At 50.8% G+C, this 19299-nt stretch overlaps 1 protein-coding gene across 9 annotated transcripts in view; it reads right to left on the bottom strand.

Moving 5' to 3' along the window:
* Window positions 1–3013: 3013 nt before the first annotated feature.
* Window positions 3014–19299, bottom strand: part of SLC25A37 (solute carrier family 25 member 37) — a 39570-nt gene continuing 23284 nt past the window's right edge. For 4 of the 9 annotated variants that reach the window (XM_060653242.2, XM_060653245.2, XM_060653246.2 and 1 more), the window contains 3 exons: window positions 8380–8608; window positions 6278–6334; window positions 3014–4199 (listed from right to left, as the gene is read on the bottom strand). In XM_060653242.2, coding sequence (XP_060509225.1) covers window positions 3679–4199; window positions 6278–6334; window positions 8380–8608 — 807 coding nt within the window. In that variant the 3' untranslated portion in view covers window positions 3014–3678. The other 5 variants (XM_060653248.2, XM_060653247.2, XM_078445446.1 and 2 more) reach the window with 5 other exon arrangements.

Raw genomic sequence — 19299 nt, 5'->3', positions numbered from 1 at the left:
CAGGAAGACGGGAGGTGGGGAGGTGCATGTATCAGGTACCCGGGCTGAGAGAGAGAGACAAAGAGAGACACACACATACCAGGTACAAGGGCAGAGAGAGAAACAGGCACACGCCAGGTACCAAGGTGGTGCACACCATGTTCTTGCAGCCTGTCACCCTCACACTCCCACACCAGGAAAGAAAACTGCCACCCTCTCCAGCATGGAGAGCAAAGCCAGAGGCAGCTCTTTGCCCTGGCCTCAACATCATAATGTGACCGTCCCTGGGCCAGCCAACGTGGTAATCTGTTTCCATTTCTCTTCTATTGCAATGTTTATTTTTGAGAAAGAAACCCAAGATCCAAAGCAGGCTTCAGGATCTGAGCTGTCAGCACAGAGCTTGACGTGGGGCTCGAACCCACGAGCAGCGAGGTGATGACCTGAGCTGAAGTTGGACGTTTAACCGACTGAGCCACCCAGCAACCCTGATCTGCCTCCATTTCTAAGCGAGCGGAAATGGCACTTTCTCTCACAGCCATGGGTCCAGTTTTTAATGAGCGGGGCTGGACGAGGCACCAGCCCCATGGATTAGGCTCCTTCTCTCCATCCATTCTCCTCTTTTTTCAATATTCCCACCACAGAGCCCACAACACTTCAAAGGTCAAGACTTTTATTTTCTCTAGCTCCAGTGTCACCACCGTAGCAGCAAGCCCGAAATATCCCCATGCATGAACGTACATTTGTCCCTGCTCCGAGGAGCTGGCAACACGTGCAGCAGAAACTCTGCTATTTCCTTCAGGCATTTAGGAAACGACACCTGCTCACTCTCACACATGGTGCATCTCACAGGTCAGAAGCAGCAGTACCTTCGCCTGCAACAGACACTACCATCCTTAAGTGAAGTTAAATAAAACCTTCCTAGCGTAACAATGGGTTGGAGATGCAGCATTAGGGGGACGTTGGAGGACAGGGCTTGGAGGAAGGCATCATCGTTAAAAAAAAAAAAAAAAAACAGAAACAGAAAACACACAGAAGGATGTAGGCTAGTCAGTCGCTAGATTCGATCCAAAGGTAAGAAGACGTAGTCCTGGATTGAAGCTTTATAGCATCTGAAAAAAATCAACTTTTTAATTCTAAGATAAACGCTCTGGTCTACAAATGATTGCATCTCAAGTCACGGTCTGGGCTTTAGCGTTCACACCCGTGTGCACGCACAGTTATCGAGCACTGTACTCAAGTGGCATTGCCTGAGTACAATGTCCAAGCACAGGCTGTGATCACCTGAAGGTGGTCGTCACTGGGGTGCAGCGAGAACATTTTCCTATTTACTTCTCAATGTCAAAGTCACAGTCTGCACGGGGCAACAATACAAACTCTGGAGCCCAGGGCAAGGAGGAAAGTCAGTTCCCGCAAAATGCAGCCCACTTATATTTGTTTAGTGCTTCACAACCTTCAAAACTCAGAAACATGGCTTATCCAGCCTCACAAAGACGCAGTGGGGAAGGCACCATTTCCCAGCCAATCCACGTGTACGGTGAGAGGACAGCCACGGGCCGACTTTCCAGCTCAGCCCCCAGAGCGCTCAAACTCCCTTCCTGCCTCTCCTTGCATCCCAAGGAGATCTCCTAGTGAGGGGAACAGTTTCTTTTCTGAATAACATCGAAAACAAAATCCTGCAAGAGATTAAAGAATATTTTGCAGCATATCTTACGTGGACAAAAAGTGGTTGGATAATTTAGAATTCTCTCTAGTTTTCTTCCTTTTGCAGAACTTAACAGTAATGCACAGCATGTTTAGTAGAGGATGTGAACACTTCCCACAGCACCGTGGTCTTCGTGGGCTTTTTGCACCCACAGGTGGGGCACAGGCTTGCTGCAGCTGGTTTCCAACTGGTGTGGGGGGTGGGGGGGCTAACTCCAAAGTGGACAGGTCAGCAGCGGGGCCCTCCCAGGCTGGGAACACAGTCCTGTTCATGGGGCACAAGTGGGAGCTCCCTGACAGGGCACTCCCCTGTCCCTGACCTCAAAATTACCCCTGGAGGCAGTGTGCAGCGTCTCCAGAGGAAAACTGTCCCTGACTTCTCGGCAGGAATAAGAGCCTCCAAAGGGGCCTCGGTCTGAGCCTCAGCGAGATGCACTACGAAGGTGAGGGGCAACAGGGTGAAGGCTGAACATACACGTGCCTCCTGCTCATTTTTAAAGGGCTCTACAAGGCTATTGCAGTCTTCCCTTGGAGAGGGCTGGCAAAGGGCGTGGGTGCAGGAAACAAGGTTGCACTTTCTTAGTGATAATCTGGCTCAGATGCGCCATTTCAGAAAACAAGGCAGTGAGGCCTCGAGTTCTCAGCTGATGCAGACTAAATGAGGCTGAAGATAGTTCTAGAGAGGCATCTTGACTTGTGCATTAGATTCCGGGCCTCACTTCAGCAGCTGGGCTCAGCCCGAGCGCCTGGCCTCTGTCACTGTGAGGTGAGAGGCTCTGTGACAGGTGAACTAAGGGTGGCGGAGGGATGAACAAATACCATAGACATACTTGCAATGTTTTTAAAAATCCCTAAAATGGCACCAGGAAGCAGATTTAGCCAACACACACACAGACAAGAGTATCTGAAGTGCCAGTTAAAGGCTGAAGCAGAAAGAAGTCCCAGGAATAGGGGGTAGGATTTATCCCAGCTGCCCGCCCAACAAGTAAAACGTTGGCATTTCAAGAGCTACCGAGTGCTGGCCCAGAGAGGCGTTCCCATCACTCACCACAAGGAAGGGAATGGTCGCAGTAGGTGTTAAGACTAGTCATCCTAACCCTACTGGGGACCACGGACCTCCAGTGTGACCGTGCCACATTATATATGTGCCACCATTATATACGCATGCGTGCGTGCATACAGCAAGACAAAGTGCCCCAGGGCCAGATCTTTGGTCCTGGAATTTTTAGCACAAAGGTGACTGACTGAACAAAAGGAGAAAAAAAAAAGTAGCTGGAAGGAATAGCTCATGATTTCATTTTCCACGTACCTTTTTCCCCCATGAAAAGAGAAATTCAAAATATAAACTTTATTATTTTACATTCAAGTGAAACTTCCATCTGGGGGGCTCCGCACAATTTTAGGCCACATTCAGCAATTTACCACTTTGGTGCCTTTTTAACTTAACCCGATGGAAGCCTTCAGCCCTCTATTTTTTTTAAAAACAGCTTCATAGTCCCAGCTGTAACACCTATCTGTACACACGCACAGGCACACACACAAATCCAAAAACGTCTACGTAGAAAAATAAAGGATAAACATTATCCACCTATTTTATACTGTGTGCTGGAACTTTTATATACAGAACTCTCTCTCTCTTTTTTTTCTTTAATGTTTTCAGTCACTGCACATTTTCTCCCCTCTCCTGCGAACTGCGAGCCTAGGGCAGGAGACTGCTACAGTGAGGCAGAAAAGCTACATTCTTGCCAGAGGAAGGGAGACAAAAAGCCATTTCTCGCTTCCCTTCCAGTCTTTCCCCACCTACCACCTCGGATGTCCCTGCGGACGGCCTTCCGGTAAGCGGCTGTCCCCTCCCTCTAAGGCATCAGGGGAGCGGAGGGCCCATCCTGCAAACACCCCGCCAAAATCAGCTCGGTGCGAGGACAAGGGAACGGAGGCAGGCAGGGAAAGCCTTTTAAAAATAAAAGATTCTGGAACCACTGCCCACAGCCCATTCCTTTAGTATGGAGTTCGATTCTCCAGCTTGTGCTTGGTGAGGAAGTACTTGAAGAACTCATAGACGGACCAGGAAATGGCAGTGGAGGGCATCTGGTAGATGACGCGGGCCTGCATGCCCTTGAAGTAGCCGGGCAGGCCATTGAGCTGGTACACCATCCGGAAGGCGTTGGCCATGCCCGACAGCCGGCCGCTGATGTTGGCCAGGTTGAGGGCCATGTTCTCCTGCGTGTTGAGGAGGGTCTTGCAGACGTCCAGGGGGGTGGTGGCGGCTGCGGCGAGGGCCCCGGCCAGCCCGCCTGAGATGATGTGGGACTGCGGGTTGTAGCCCCGGTGAGGGTTGACCTGCTCCTGCAGGAACTCGTAGGTGATGAAGTGGATGGACTGGAAGGGAATGTTCATGGTCAGCTGAGTGGTGTAGCTCCGGTAGAAGGCCCCCACGCCCTCGGTCCTCCACACCGTCCAGACGCAGCTGAGGGCCGACCGGTGTGGCGAGTTGTACATCTGCATGCGCTGCTTCACGACTGTGGTCGGGGCCGCGGGCAGGCAATGGGTTGGGATCGGCCCCACCCCAGGTCGCAGTGAAATGGGAAGCCAGGCCATAAAGAGAAACAAGCAAGTTTAGACACACTGGTAACAGGTCCCGGAGAGCTAGCACACACGCGGCCCCCAGCCTGAGGACCCAGAGCCAGCTCCAGGCACTCCCCGTTTCCAAAGGTGGCCCCAGGCCCCAGCGCCTGGTTTCTCCCGCCTGAATCCTGTTCAGGGTGGTCCCCAAGCGAGGCAGCCACTTCAGACTAGATTCACTGATCTGATCCCCCCAGAGCCCGCGGGCCTCCAGCATCACACCCACCACAAAACCGAACCCTGCCCCCCGGCCTCTCCGCCCTCCTCCCTCCCGGCTGCTCCCGCGTCCTGTCCTTTATTCTCTGTATGTGGTCCGGACTCAGCGTTTCTAGCTTCTGTGTGTCACAGCGCTCTTGGAAGACACACTGGAATTATGTCAGCCCAAATTCAATGACAAAGTCCAGTGAAGACCCGGGCAGCTGCTGGTTCAAAGGATGAGGCCAATGAGGGCCAGCTGTGGTCCCTCAGGCCTAAGGGTCTGAATAGCCCCCCACGCACCACCAAATGCACACATACAGTGTGCTGGCTTTACTTTGAAAGAAATGAAGTCCTTAAACCATTATGTCAAAGAGGAGAGAGGGTGCTGAACCTCACTTGTTCCCCCTTTAAAAGTAGAAAGAAAACTCTTGCCGGGATGACATGGTCTAGTTAACCGGTCACTGACCAGGTCCCTGTCCACACTGCCTTAAACACATAAAAACAGAAGCCCACCTCCCAGTCTGACCCATCAAGTCCCTGAAGGTCAGAACAAGGAGTCCCTGTCTGCCCCGGGCATGGGAGGCAGCAGAGAGCAAATAAGAAATTTCAACCTTAAGAGACAAAAACAGACAAACTCGGAACACAAGACATGAAAGGCTGACATTTTACCTCTGATTTTTCCCTTCTGGCAAGGGACCATTTTCAGATGGGGGGAAAGGTGGAGAGACTCATACATGCCACACAGAGAACAGCCCAGCTGAGAAGTGGCCCAATACCAGGTCCCAAATCTCCTCGCTGTGCGGACCCGAGTCGGTAAGGGCTCAAGTCTCCACAGCTGACAACTGTTTCATAGTTTTATAGTGCTCCCAAAATTCAAAATAAAAAAAAAAGATAATGTGGGAGGAGTTGGCTAAGATGGCCAAAGGTTAATTCACGAGTGATGTGCACGTGGTCGTTCCTAACACTCTTCTCTCTACACTTGTGTTACGTTTCAAAGTGTCCATAATAATTCCAAATCTCTTTTAAAAAAGTAAATTGAACCAAAGCCCGCATGATGACCTTTGATGGGTTCCCCTTAAATTTGCCTAGGGTTAATAAAGGTTAACAAGGGCCAGAGGGGGTGTGTGTGTGTGTGTGTGTGTGTGTGTGTGCGCGCGCGCCCGCATGCACCTGTGCGCATGTGCACACATACACGTACACACAGGTTTTAGAGGAGTGCAAAAGGATCGCCCAGGGAGCTTGTTAAGACAGATTCTCTGGGGCGCCTGGGTGGCTCAGTCAGTTGAGGGCCTGACTTCAGCTCAGGTCATGATCTCACGGTTTGTGGGTTTGGGCCCCATGTCGGGCTCCGTGCTGACAGCTCAGAGCAGCAGCCTGGAGCCTGCTTCAGATTCTGTGTCTCCCCCTCTCTCCTCCTCCCCACCTCATGCTCTGTCGCTCTCTCTCAAACAAAATTTTTTAACTTAAAAAATTAAAAAAACAGACTCTGTCTATACCCCTAAAGATTCTGATTTAGCAGGTCTGGGATGGGACTAGAATTGGCATTCCTAACATGGTCCACGGATCACAGTCCCAGTAGCTCTGTTTAAGAGGAACACCATAGGCTCAAATGCTTGCCTCTTTTCAAGGCCTTTGCTAACATGGTAAAGAATTCTCCTACTTATTCTGACTGGAGGCTGGAAGTCCCCTTGCCCGACCTTCTGTCCCCACCACCACCTTTTTTTCCTGCCCCTTTGCACATCCCCTTCTGCCATTCCCTGGGACCATGAAGCATTACCTTCTGCTGGATTCATTACCGCATCGTGGAGCAGGGTGGCCATACTCCCAGCTATCCCTGCAAAACAAACTCCAGAAAATTACCCTCAGGGACCGGGTGTTCTGAGGAAGTTCCTGGAACCTACAATCAGATGGAACCCTGCACCGCTTTCTAAGAAGCAAAATCTACAACCAGCTCCACCCAGGTGAGCACAGACTCTTAAAGACATAAAGTAACGATCGAACTGTTGGGGGAAATGGGGAGAAGGTAACACAGGCACAGGTACCCACATTTTCATCTTGCAGATCTGTAGTCAATGCTCGGAAAGGCTAGACCCGCTGATGTTGGATGGTACCCGGAAACCACACTTCGTGGCTTTCTCCAGCGGAAAACTGTCCAGATTTTAATTCTCCCCTGTCCCTCACCTTTGTCTACAGACTAACTCCCTCTGCCCTTGAGCCGGAGCCATCAAAGGGAATGGTATTATGTACACAGCTAAGAGGGGAGAAGAAGTCAGAAAAGACATTTTTTAAAAAAAATCCTTAATCAAATCCAGGTGTTTTCAAGAAAACAGGCAGGGGAAGCAGGCATCAGGAAGATCTGCATGCGGCAGATTTCCAGGGTTAGTTGGCAAAGCGAGGACTTGCCTCAGGGACGACAGACCCCATCCGAGGCTCTCACCTGGCCTGGCTTCAAGAACCAGGCACTTCCCAAGTCTGATTGGGGCCTGGAACTTTGCTTTTGGCTCTGGGTTTCCTCCCCAGGCAGGTGCCACTGCCCAGCCAATTAAGACGAGCACCCAAAGGTGGGAGGAATGAGAAATAGCGGGATAACGCTTCAGAAATGCATACACAGCCCCCTTCCCCCTCCGCCCACACTTACAATCACCACCAGAAAGGTCAAAATGCAACCACGGCATACGTCGCAGCGAAGCCGTAACAGCGCTGGGCAGAACTGTGTTGCATCAAACCACCGCCACGGGGCTCAGTGACCAAGGGACTAAACATTACACAAGGCAGTTGCAGCAGAAGTCGAACCCCAAGGCCACGGACCCAGGGACGACATCAGTGTGGGGCCCTCAGTGCCTGTCTTAATAAATGCAACCAGGGGCCCATTTTTAAAAAGCGAAACGAATGTCTGCAAACCAGCCGGGGGGGGGGGGGGGGGGTTGTTATTACCAGGGTTTGCTGATGGGGCACTCTCAGTAGAACAAAACGAGAAGGGGAAAGGTTGGCCGCTGGTCACTCTACCTGTCCACTGTCGAAACACGAATTCTGTTAAAGTACACCTTAGGCTGCTCTCCGCAGTCCCCTTCCCCACCCAAACGAAACCCGACAAAAGCCAAACCCACAGGAGAGGTGAAAAGAGCCGCTGAGCTGGGCCCGGGAAAACACGGCTGTGTAGGAGCCCCGTGCCAACTCGAGCCCCCGCCCGCCTCTTGCCCTCAAAACAACAAAAAGAAAACTCCTCCTCCACAGAGATGCCACTGAGACCAACGGAAGAGAATGGGGGTGAAATTCCCAAATCCCCAGAAGCTTAAGGTGGGAAAGGTCGCCTGTGCTGCCGCAAATCCTTTGTCAGCCATAAAACTTCTTGACCTTTTAAAGCTTAGTTAGATCTTGACGTTGTAGAGACCTGTTGAACCAGTTTTTTAAATAGTCTCAAAGAAGCTGTCCAGATAACTTTTTTTTTTTTTTTTTTTTTTGGAATCCAGTATTGAAAAGTTTTGTTTCTAGTCAGGGTTTTTTTTTCCTAGATCTGATCATTAAGTGCTTTTGCGTGTTTAAAAAAAACAAAAAAAAAAAAAAACCAAAACAAACAAAAAAAAAAACAAAACAAAATGGAAAAACCCACACAACAATGAAAACTGAAACACCTCTGTCACCGACTGCCCCCAGGCTTTAGAAAGCGAAGGAGGGGAACAGAAAAAGCGTGTGCATGTGTGTGTGCGTGTGTGCATGTGTTTGGGTGTGTGCGCACACACGACTCTAGAGTTCTTTATTCATAAGCAAGCATGGCGGAGATGAGGCGTCAGGCTGCTGGGTCACAGGGAGGAGAGCCCTGGGGAAGGGTCTGTTGAAGGAGAGAGCTCTCTAACTTCCAGACAAACGCTTTCAAAATACCGTTGGCTAGGTGGCTGTTTCCTTGGTGGTGGAAAGCGGCATTTAAAGTCCTTTTCATGTTTTCGTAGCAGGCAAAATACATGGCGTGGGCCGGCCCCGCACCCATCACCATCACGTTGAGGCCTCGCAGGGGCCTCCAGAAGCCTTCAGTCCGAATGATTTTCTTGAGGGCTCCGTAGACGCTCGTGTACTGTGCTTTGGGATCTGGATTCAAACTCTGCATTCGTGTCTAGCGGAGGGCGAGAAAACAAAACGGTGGAAGTTAACAAGGACGGTGAAGAGGAAAAAGAAGACCCGGGGTGGGGAGAGTGAGAGAAAACGGCCCATTTTCAGAGTTCCACAGGATTTCTCGGCGAAGAACACACTTATTCCCTCCTTCCGCCTTCACATACACACGTGGATTTCGTTATGCCCAGCAAAGGGGGGAAATGGTTGGGGGGGCAGGATTGGGAAGAGGCAGATGGCAAGCTGTGTGACCCCTGAGGAATCCCTTAACCTCTCTGGTCCTCGGGACCCCCAATTAAAACAAAAAACAAAAAACAAAAAACAGGATTCTGGCTAACGTCAAATGAAATCATGTATATGAAACCCTTAACTCAGAGACCTAGTCAAATGGAAGTATTATTATCCTGTGGTTCCCACTCTGGTCCTAAAGCCTGTGTCCTCACTTATCTGGGACCTCCATGGTCTGAATGTTCCTGCTGTTCAGCCCCAAACAGGAATCTCCCAGGGGCCCTCTGGGCTTCATCCCACATCTCCTCTAAATGCACTTCACATTTTGTCTTCTGAAGTTAGCACTTAAATATAAATGGTCTTGTTCATAATCTCTTCCTGTGTATAGCCTTGCCTCCTTGAGGCAGAAGCTCGGCTTTCCCCCATCTTTGTTATCCCTTCAGATTTCCTGGGCACTTGCGTAGGTGTGACAATTAATCTACACGTCCATGTAGCAAGACCACAGTACCCACACTGGCTCCAACTATAGCAAACAGTACTCTAGATGACGCTATGGAGGCATTTCTTAGGTGTGATTAACATTGAAACCATTAAATCAGACTGAGCAAAACAGATTACCCTCTGTAATATGGTGGGCCTCATCTAATCAGTTGAAAGCCCGAAGAAGAAAAAACAACCTGTTGTCCCCCAAGGAAGAAAGAATTCTGCCTCCAGAAAGTCTCTGGACTGGAGCTCTTCCCTGAATCTCCAGCTGGCCTGCCTTGCAGATTTCGATTCCCCAAGCCTCCATAATCACATGAGCCAATTCTTTCCACATACACACACACTCTCCCCACCATCGCTCTTATGGCTTGGTCTCTCTGGAGAACCCAGTATCTCCCAGGTGAAAGACCCACCCTGCCTGAGTCCTGCAAAAGCAACAAACAGCACGCCTTCCTCCACTCCCCTCAACACACACACAGCCTAGAGGAAAGGGTCTCCAGTCATTAGCATGGATATCCTTCTACCACACCAAGCAAAATCGTGCCCAAACCTAACACGTAAAACTGAAGAATTTCTCTAACTGAGAATGGGGTGAAGGGCCCTGGGCCCATGTCTCAACTCCGAGGCAGAGACACCCCTACCTCCCCACCCAGCAACTCAAGGGCTCAGAGGAACAGCGTGAAAACCAATGATCTAAATTAACACTCATATGTAGTATTTAAGAAACAAACGAAGGAACAAAGAAAAGAAAACCAGAGAAACAAAAAAACAGGCTCTTAACTATAAAGAACAAGCTGGTGTGTTCACCAGAGGGCAGGTGGGCGGAGGGATGGGCGAAGTAAGTGATGGGGATTAAGTGGTGCGCTTATCGTGCTGGGCATTGAGTAATGTGTGGAAGGGGTGACTCATTATACGGTACACCTGAAACTAACATAACACTGTGTTAATTACACTTGGATTTTAAAACATAAATCAATAAAATTTTTATTTTAAAACTTAAAAATAGAAAAATTTTTCAAATTCATAGTAATTTTCAGATTTCACCAGCTTAGTAAAAACCACAAAGAAAATGGGCACATCGTGGGCAACTTTTCATTTTGCCAAGAAAGGACATCAAACAGTAATGATGTGAGTGGCAATCACCACTGCCCTCTATTAGGATTATTCTCCACCAGAAAAGACATTTTTAATGCTTAAAGAAAACAGAAACAAAAACAAAGACTACCTCTCATCATAAAACTGTTCTTTAAATTAAATTTAGCTTTATCAAAAATGCACCACTTTAGCCCAGTGAAAATACCCCCTGGCCCAGCCAGAGCCGCTGCTGGACACTGGGGCCCACACTCCAGGGGAGTGCCGGGTGGGAATGGACGGGGTCAGTGTCCCTGTGCCTTTCTGTTTGTTTCCTATTCTGACATGTTCCCAAAAGTATCTGAAGAGGCTTAATGATGGAGGATACATGATAAGCAAACAAGAGCAGGGGAAGAAACACACACTTGTCAACCAAGAGGGCACCTGACTCGCAGGGGTGAATACTCCACCTGGCTCGGAATATGCAAAGCGTTTACTCCGGAGGGGGCAGCACTGCTTCTCCAAGGACAACACAGGTTATCTTTTAAATTCTAAAAGACACTTGAAATCGCTCACGTTCTAGAGCAAAGAAAGCTTTGCATTCTCCCTGGCTTTTCCTTATCACTGCCCCTGATAAAAAGCTGGAGTACAATGCAGGAGGTGGTATAGAGAGAACAGGGATGGAATTCAGATTCTATCACTTCCGTGTGACCCTGGGCAAGATGGTTAACCTCTCCAAGCTTTAGTTTCCTCTTCTGACAGAATGGTTAAGAAAATTAGAGATCTAGGACCATCATTACTGTTAATAACAAAGGAGGCACCAAGAGGCTACGTAATACGATTCTAGTATATAACCTGCAGACGTCTAAGCTCCATGGAGGGGGGTGCTGCATCTGTCTTACAGGATAACTACAACACCTATTCTGGTGTCTAACTCACACTGGGGGCCCAATAAATATTTGTTGAACAAATGGATGAACAAACAAATGTGTGCAAGTAAGGGTACCAACTGGGGCAACGGGATATGTTGCTTATTTCACTTCCCCCTAAAACATGAGTAGCTTTCCTGGAGTTACCTTTTCCTCCTATCATCCGTTCCCTATTCCCTGTTGTTTTTTTTTTTTTCCTTTTTTAATTTTAGATGGGGGGGGGGCGGGCAGCACAAGTTGGGGAGAGGGGCAGAGGGAGGACAGAGAGAAAGAGAAAGAGAGAATGAATCCCAAGCAAGCGCCACACTCAGCGTGGAGCCCAACACATGGCTCGATCCCATGAACCCTGAAATCCTGAATTGAGTCAAAATCAAGAGTCAGACACTCAACCGACTGAGCCACCCAGGTGCTCCCATCCTTTCCCTATTGATAACAAGCCCTCATTTTGCTGCATTTCTCAAGCCCAGGTGTGATCTGTTGAGCCACAGGCAGACCAGAAGCAGCCAGTCCCAGGGGCCTGTCAATAAAGGGTGGCTCCTGTCACTCCCACACCCAGAGGAGAGGTCCTTGGGCATGGACTCTAGAAGTCCATTCTCCCCCTTCCCCCACCACCACTCCTAATTTCTGGCCTTGGGCAGCAAGGCTAGCCTATGGTGAAGCTCCTTGGATCCTAGTGGGTAGCCCCTTCCTTATAAGCGGGGGTGGCAGTGTGAGAAACACACAGGACCCAGAGGGAGGAGCTGAGAGGCTGGATTCTGGGTTTGACACGGGCTCCAATGGGGCCAAGTGGCCTTGGCTATGGCATCTCATCTTCTGGTCCTCAGTGTCCTCAACTGGAAAATGCAGGACAGGGTCAGAATAGTGACTGATTACCAGAATCACCAGGAAATGTTTTAAAATGTCTTTCCGGGCACCACTCCAATACACTGATGCAAAACTTTTTTTTTTTTAACTCCCCAGATGATTCTGATCATCACTCAGTTTGGAGAACCACTAAATAAAGGGCCCGCTCAACCCCAGCACTTTCTAGAAACATTCTGTGTCCCGCCTCGGTGGAAAGGCAGGCACTTGGGTTAAGTGAGGAGGGGGGGGCTGGGGAGGCAGTGTGTACAGAGGGGAGCAGAGGCAGGAAGCTTCAGGGCCAGCCAATGTGACGTTGTTGGTCTGAACTCCAGCTCTGGGACCTCAAGCGGGTTCCTTAATGTTGGGGCGTGGGATAATCCTCCAGGGAGCTGTTGGCAGACGGGGTGAGGTAACTGTGGGAAAGACAGGTTGGCAGGCAACCGTGACCGTCCCTTCTCCCATCCACCCTTTCCATACACGATGATGTCGGGAAGGTTCCTTCCTTACAAAGCCACTCACAGAGGCCAGCCCTCGTAGACTTACAAGGGAAATTCGAGGTTGATTTCTCCCCTCTCCCTTTTTAAGGGGGCGAGGCAGCTGAGGAAGCAGTACTGAACCAAAATGCACCACCCCCTGTGGAAAAGAAAAGGGCAACTGGGTATGTCTGCTCAAGCAGTAGACTTCTCTGTCCCCGGGGCCCAGGGGTCTACTCAAAAGGGCCACGTTTAATGACACATACTTGGGACAGAGACAAGTGGCCCCTGAGCATGGCGGGGGACCCGGTCAAGGCCTCTCTGGGCTCACCGTGGCCAAGTTCCGGGCCAGGGCCACCTCAGTCCTACGGCACCTTCATTTCTTCAACCTGCCCACAGGGAGAGCCCACCCTCGACGGGCACCAGGATGCAGAGAGGAAAAGCTGACGGGGAAGTCAATAACAAAGAATGCAAGGGACGCCTGGGGGTGGCTCAGTCGGTTAAACGTCTGACTTCGGCTCAGGTCACAATCTCACGGTTCGCAGGTTTGAGCCCCGCGTCGAGCTCTGTGCTGACAGCTCGGAGCCTGGAGCCTGCTTCGGATTCTGTGTCTCCCTCTCTCTCTCCCCTTCTCCCGCTCGTGTGCACCCCACCCCTCTCGAAAATAAACTTAAAAAAAATAACTAGGAACGTGGGAGATGAGGGGAGAATGACCCATACTGACCGTCCGGGTGCCACGAGGGAGCTCAGGGAAGAGGGAGGAGTGGCCAGCGTGCACCAGTATGGTCTCCGGAGCCCCCTCACAAGGGAGGCTGACGGAAGCCAAGGTGGCCAGGCAGTGGCCAGAGTGGGGGCGACCACCAGTGTAGACTCTCTTTCTTCTTCAGTGACTCTACTTGTAAAATGTACAACTGAGAGCCAGGTACTGTTTTAGCTTCCTGGGGACCAGAGGAGAAGTTGGGGGTGAGTGGAGACAACCCAAGCGCCCCTCGATGGATGGATGGATAAACAAGGGGTCCACACAGACAACGGAACAGGACTCAGCCTTAAAACGGAAGGACATTCCTGACACTGGCTCCATTAATGCTGAGGGAAATAAGCCTGTCTCTCTCTCTCTCTCTCTCTCTCTCTCTCTCTCTCTCACACACACACACACACACACACACACACACACACACACACAAAATACTGTATGATTCCACATAACAGGAGGTACCTGGACTTGTCAAAACCATAGAAACAGAAAGTAGAATGGTGGTTGCCAGGGGCGGGGGGGGGGGGGGGGGAGGGGAAGGGGGTTGTTCAACGGGCACAGCGTTTCACTTTTGCAAGATGTACACGCTTGTGCGAACGTACTTTAATGCCAGTGAACTGTATACGCTTAGAAATGGTCAGGATGGTACTTTCACTGTCTGTCACATGTGTTTCACCGCAATGTTGTCTTAAGTCAGGGTGTGAGGGTGGAGAGAAGGAAAATGAATGCTGTAGGATCCACAGAGAAAGGGCAGAGATTAAAAAAACGCAACCAAAACAAAGCAAGAAGACGGAGACGGAGAATTTCACCAACTGCCTTTCCTGCCCCGGGTTTCAGTTCCTGCTCAGGCCTGGCTGTGAGGCTCTCCCTTTCTTTATAATAAATCCCCATCCCGCGCATTTTAATTCTCCACACCCTTGGAAGTTCAGAATGCATATGAGCAGATTAAAGGCTCTGGGAAGTCCTTCAGGAAAGCGGCCAGTGGATTCTGTTCCGCAAGGCACTTCTTAAACGTTTGTCTTGGGCAACAGAAACCTTATCTCGCAGAATAACCAGTTCCATCTTGGGGAACACACGTTGAGAAAACAGCTGTAGCTGGCGGGGGCCCTGGAAGCAGGAAGCACAGAGATCTGATCCGGGGGTCGGCAGGACCCCCGGGGGCCCAGGCCCAGAATGGCTGGCAGGAGTACGGTGGAAGACAGGCCTGAGAGGGGAGCAGCAAGGAAAAAGAGTCCGATGAGCCTCTGGGCCTGTTACTCCAGCACCCCAGCCAGAAATCAGGAGACCTGGGTCTCTGGCCTGGTTCTGCCACTCACTGTGTGACCTGAGCAAGCGTCCCGGAGCCCTAGAAGGGCAATTCTAGATCAGACTCCATACCAATGACACAAAGTCTGTATTTGCATTAAACCGGCTCCATACGCTTCCGGAAAGGCCAGAATGGAGCGAGTCAAGCCCCTTGCCCCAACTACCCCCCTAATAAGACAAATCAGGACGAGCCTGCCTTGTTGGCCTGTTCTCTTCTTGAGAGGAGGCAGGTGGAGAGAGAGCGGAAAATGTGTGCTCTGCCCCAGGTGAACTCACAGGATCATATGACAGGAGCTGCAGGGGCCCTGGGCAGAGGGCACACGGAGCTCAGCACCTGCCTTTTCAGACAGGAAGCTGGCACCCAGCAAGAAAAGCGAAGGGGGCAAGCTGGGCCTGGCAGGGAGAACTCTGCCCTCCCTGGGTTTCCTGCAGAGGACGGCCCAACCCAAGGACCTGTAGCATCACTCGGCCACTGTCCTCCCACCTGCCCCGGATTCCAAGTCCTCCTTCCCACCTGCCCCAGATTCCGAGTCCTCCTTCCCACCTGCCCTGGATTCCAAGTCCTCCTTTCTCAGTATTTCTCAACAATAAAGAACAAGTGGGGGGCCCCTGGGGGGCTCAGGTGGTAGAGCATGTGACCCTTGATCTCAGGGTCCTGGGTTCAAGACCCACACTGGGCACAGAGCTTACTTTAACAAGAAAGAAAGAAAGAAAGAAAGAAAGAAAGAAAGAAAGAAAGAAAGAGGAAGGGAGGGAGGGAGGAAGGAAGAAAGAGAAAGGAAGAAAGGAAGAAAGGAAGAAAGAAGTAATAATATAAAAAACGCCTGCATCGAAAAACATACACTTTCAGGATCAGTAGAAGATAATGCGAAATCTACCCATCATCCATTCAAAAGCGTCTGCCAAGCTCCTACTTTGAGGCAGGTGCAGAGACACCGCAGCAACGGGCATGTGAGGGGCTCCCAAGTTCATGGTGTGAACACCACAGCACAACGGGTGGGCACAATGCCCAGACCAGGGCTGCGCCCCAAAAGGCTACGCAGGGGTCTCTGTTCCAGACTTTTCCCAGAGAAAGGAAATTCAGTTCAGGCACCCACTGAATGCCAGGAAAATGCCAAATAGTAATAGCGTCTGACACCCGGTGTCTGTTGCAGAATCAGCAATCAAACCCGTAAATTTAACTCTATCCCATGCGCCAACTTTTCCCAAGTTGCATGGACAGTCACTAAGTAGAACACAGGGAAATGCCTAGGCCAGACTGCAGGTCCCAACTGCAGCCCCCTCCCTATCTTCCAAGCCGCACAGCCAGCCTGCCACAGGTGCACGGCCTCACCCTCCGGCCCAAGGCCCAAATCTCTCCCACTGGCACCCCCTGCCCATCTATGGCACTGTGTACCCCCTGCACTGGGGCCCGCTGATGCCACTCCAGCTTCCCGTCCACAACCACACAGGGCAGAGAGTGTCAGGCCAGGAGCCTCCTCCCATGCAGGCACACAGATCCCCGCGGGCAGCCGGGAGAGAGAGAGAGGCCTTTTTGGCACAGTGCTTTGTCGGGAAAGAACTGCCTTCCGGAATGAAGCCACGGACCTCATCAAGGGCCTAGAGAGTCCTATCCTCACCTGCCAGAATCCTTAGGAGGCACGCACAACAGAGAAGAAACCCAAACCACATCAAGGAGAACCGTGCACACACAGTAAAACCTTCAGCACTCTTGAGTTCAAGACTGCCGGCGTTCCAACTCAGAATCTGGGTCCCAACTCGGAACGTCGTCCTTCCTTGTTTGACACAGAAGACGGACGATTGTGCCCCGGCCCTTTGAAAAACAGTCGAAATCGTAACAAAAATGAGACATGAGGATGACACTCAGTACCATTCCCACGCACACACTAACCAGGAACAGAGCACTGTGGGAAATGCTTTACAGAGAACCACGCTGTTTGTGACAAGCAGAGGCACATCGAAGTTTATTCTCCAGTTCAAGATTCCAAATCATGTCTTTTTAAATCTCCCAAACTGGCAAAGGTGTCCACACGAAGAGAATATACCTTATCTCTCTCTTTTGTTAATCAAAAGGAAAGCTTGATCCTCTTAAAAAAATTTTTAACGTTTTTCATTTTTGAGAGAGAGAAAGAGACAGGGCATGAGCAGGGGAGGGGCAGACAGAGAGAGGGAGACACAGCATCTGAACCAGGTTCCAGATTCTGAGCCGTCAGCACACAGCCCCACGCGGGGCTCGAACCCACGGACCACAAAATCATGACCTGAGCCGAAGCCGGATGCCCAACCGACTGAGCCACCCAGGCGTCCGTCCCCTTGATCTTCTTCAAGTTTAGGAACCAGCAGGAGAAAAATGACTCCTTCAAAGAAGTCCTTGCCTCCCTCTCCCTTCCCCCCAGATAAAAGGGGGGAAGGGGGGAAGGAGAAAGAAGCATGTGGTGGCGTGGTGATGGGGAGTTCCAGGCACATACCTTCCAAAAGCCCCTGGTGAGAACCAGCATTTTAGAGCAAGAAAAAGGGCTAGTTCATTGTGCCATCGGTCAGAAGAGCGGTACCAAGACGAGGCGGAGAGATGAGAGTGGGTAGGAACACGCGTCTGCATCCATTTCCCTGCCGCCCCTATGGGAAGGTCCAGACTCCCCTCAGCTCCAGGCCACCCGGATGCTCAGGGGAGGCAGGGAGGGAGCAGGCGCTCTCTCTCTCTCTCTCTCTCTCTCTCTCTCTCTCACACACACACACACACACACACACAAGACAACAAACCAGCAAGGCGGACGCTCTTCCTTTTGGCTTATGCCCCACAGGAGGCCCGTTTTCAGAACAGCCACATGCCAACGTTCCTGGTTACCTACTGCCTCTAAAGTGTGGAGCCTGGCCTGCGGAGCGTTTGAGACATCTCTCATTCATACTCGCCAGACGAAATCCTGAAACCTTCAGGGCCCATGAGGGGTGTGCTTCGGGGTCACTGCTGTTTCTAGGGATAAAATGACTCAGTATTCAGTAGAAAATACAAATTCCACCAAGACCACCAAAACCAAGTTCCTTGGCCTTCCAGGGAAGGAGCCACAGCACTTCTCCTGAGAACAGGCCACAGTGAGGAGTCAGACCCCAGAGCACATCCAACTCAGAAAGGGTGGCCCAAGAGGGGCCATGGGACCTGTACCTAGAGAGAAGAACGGTACCTCAACTGCTAAAAAAAAAAAAAAATGGAGCTGTCTTTACGATCCCTTGTATTATGATTTGACTTTTTGACTTCGTGCATGTGCTACTTTGATTGAAAAATAAAAGGCAAACAGGGCAGGGAGAGGAAGTGAACAATTCTGCCCACGGGGGACGCGACTGTGCGGGTGGCTCTGGGAAACGGGAAGGTATGGCCCAAGGCTATGTTCAAGGGTAAATGCAGAGGTAAGGTGCAGGTGGAGAGGTTGCTCTGGACTCAGGAGGGTGGCTGGGCGCTAGACAATCAATAAACGTTTGCTGAGAGAAAGGCAGGTTGGGACTGGACGATGGGAACGGCTTGCTCAGGAGCTTGGAATCTACTTTACAGTCAAGTGTTTTCCACGGTTACGTATTGCACGTGATGGCAGCTACGGAGAGGCACGCAGTAAGCAGTACAGATGGGGTCTCTCACAGCCGGAGCAGGGATCAGACCCAGGCAACGGAAGCCCTCCCTACCAGGTCTCATCACAGGCTGGCCTCTCTCCGCTCTCTCCAAAGCCACGGCCACAGGCAAGGCCACCACAAGGCCACCTCACACCCACTGGCAGCGGCGCACCGCATTCCCACATCCCTTCATCCTAGGAGCTGACCCTGGTCACTCCTGCCCTTCTCTAGAAAACTCTCCAGCAGATGGAGGCAGGGATGAGAGAATCCATGCCTGGCTCAGACCCAATATACCCAGGAAATACTCAAAACATCCAGTTTGCGGCCAGCCCAAAGGATTAAATTATTTCTGCCCTACACGTGGGAAAATTCCCAAGATTCCAGGTAACAGGGCTCGGAGTTCACAGACGGGATTGGTGACCCTAGCAAGACGAGCAGGGGCCCAGGGTCCTGCGTTCTAGTCCTACACCTGATATTAAGGACTACGGTGGCCTTCAACAAGTCAGCTGGCTTCTCTGAGCCCCCAAGCCTCTATTCACAAGATAATTATAGTAATAAAAGTCATACCAACAACTATCTCCATTTTACAAACAAGGAAACTGAGGCACAGAGGGGATAAGCAACTTGCTCCAAGGTCACAGAGTACACACAGGAATGGAAGCCAGGCAGATTGGCTCCAAAGCCATGCTCTGAACCAGGAGGCCACACGACCTCTCCCTGGGGGGTGGACAGTAGGGATCACAGGTGATCTCTAACTACCTTCCTGTCTCTGATGTGCTCTGTTTCTCCTGTCATGCTAAGTCATAAATGTATACTAGTCCTTATGTGTCCGACCTCTTTGAAGAGGGAATAGTACCCTGACTATGTCAAAGTCACCTAAATCTTCACTGCTTAAGACCATGATGCTCCTTAGGGATCTGTGTCCAGCCTGCCAGCTTATAGACAGTCACAAGCCCAATCACATGGAGTTCACATAGCTTCCCTGTTTCCCATCGCTGGCCATCAGCCT

Source organism: Panthera onca, chromosome B1 (assembly GCF_046562875.1).
Source record: "Panthera onca isolate mPanOnc1 chromosome B1, mPanOnc1 haplotype 2, whole genome shotgun sequence".
NCBI classification, from domain to species: Eukaryota; Metazoa; Chordata; class Mammalia; order Carnivora; family Felidae; genus Panthera; species Panthera onca.
This window is presented reverse-complemented; position numbering and strand designations above follow the sequence as displayed.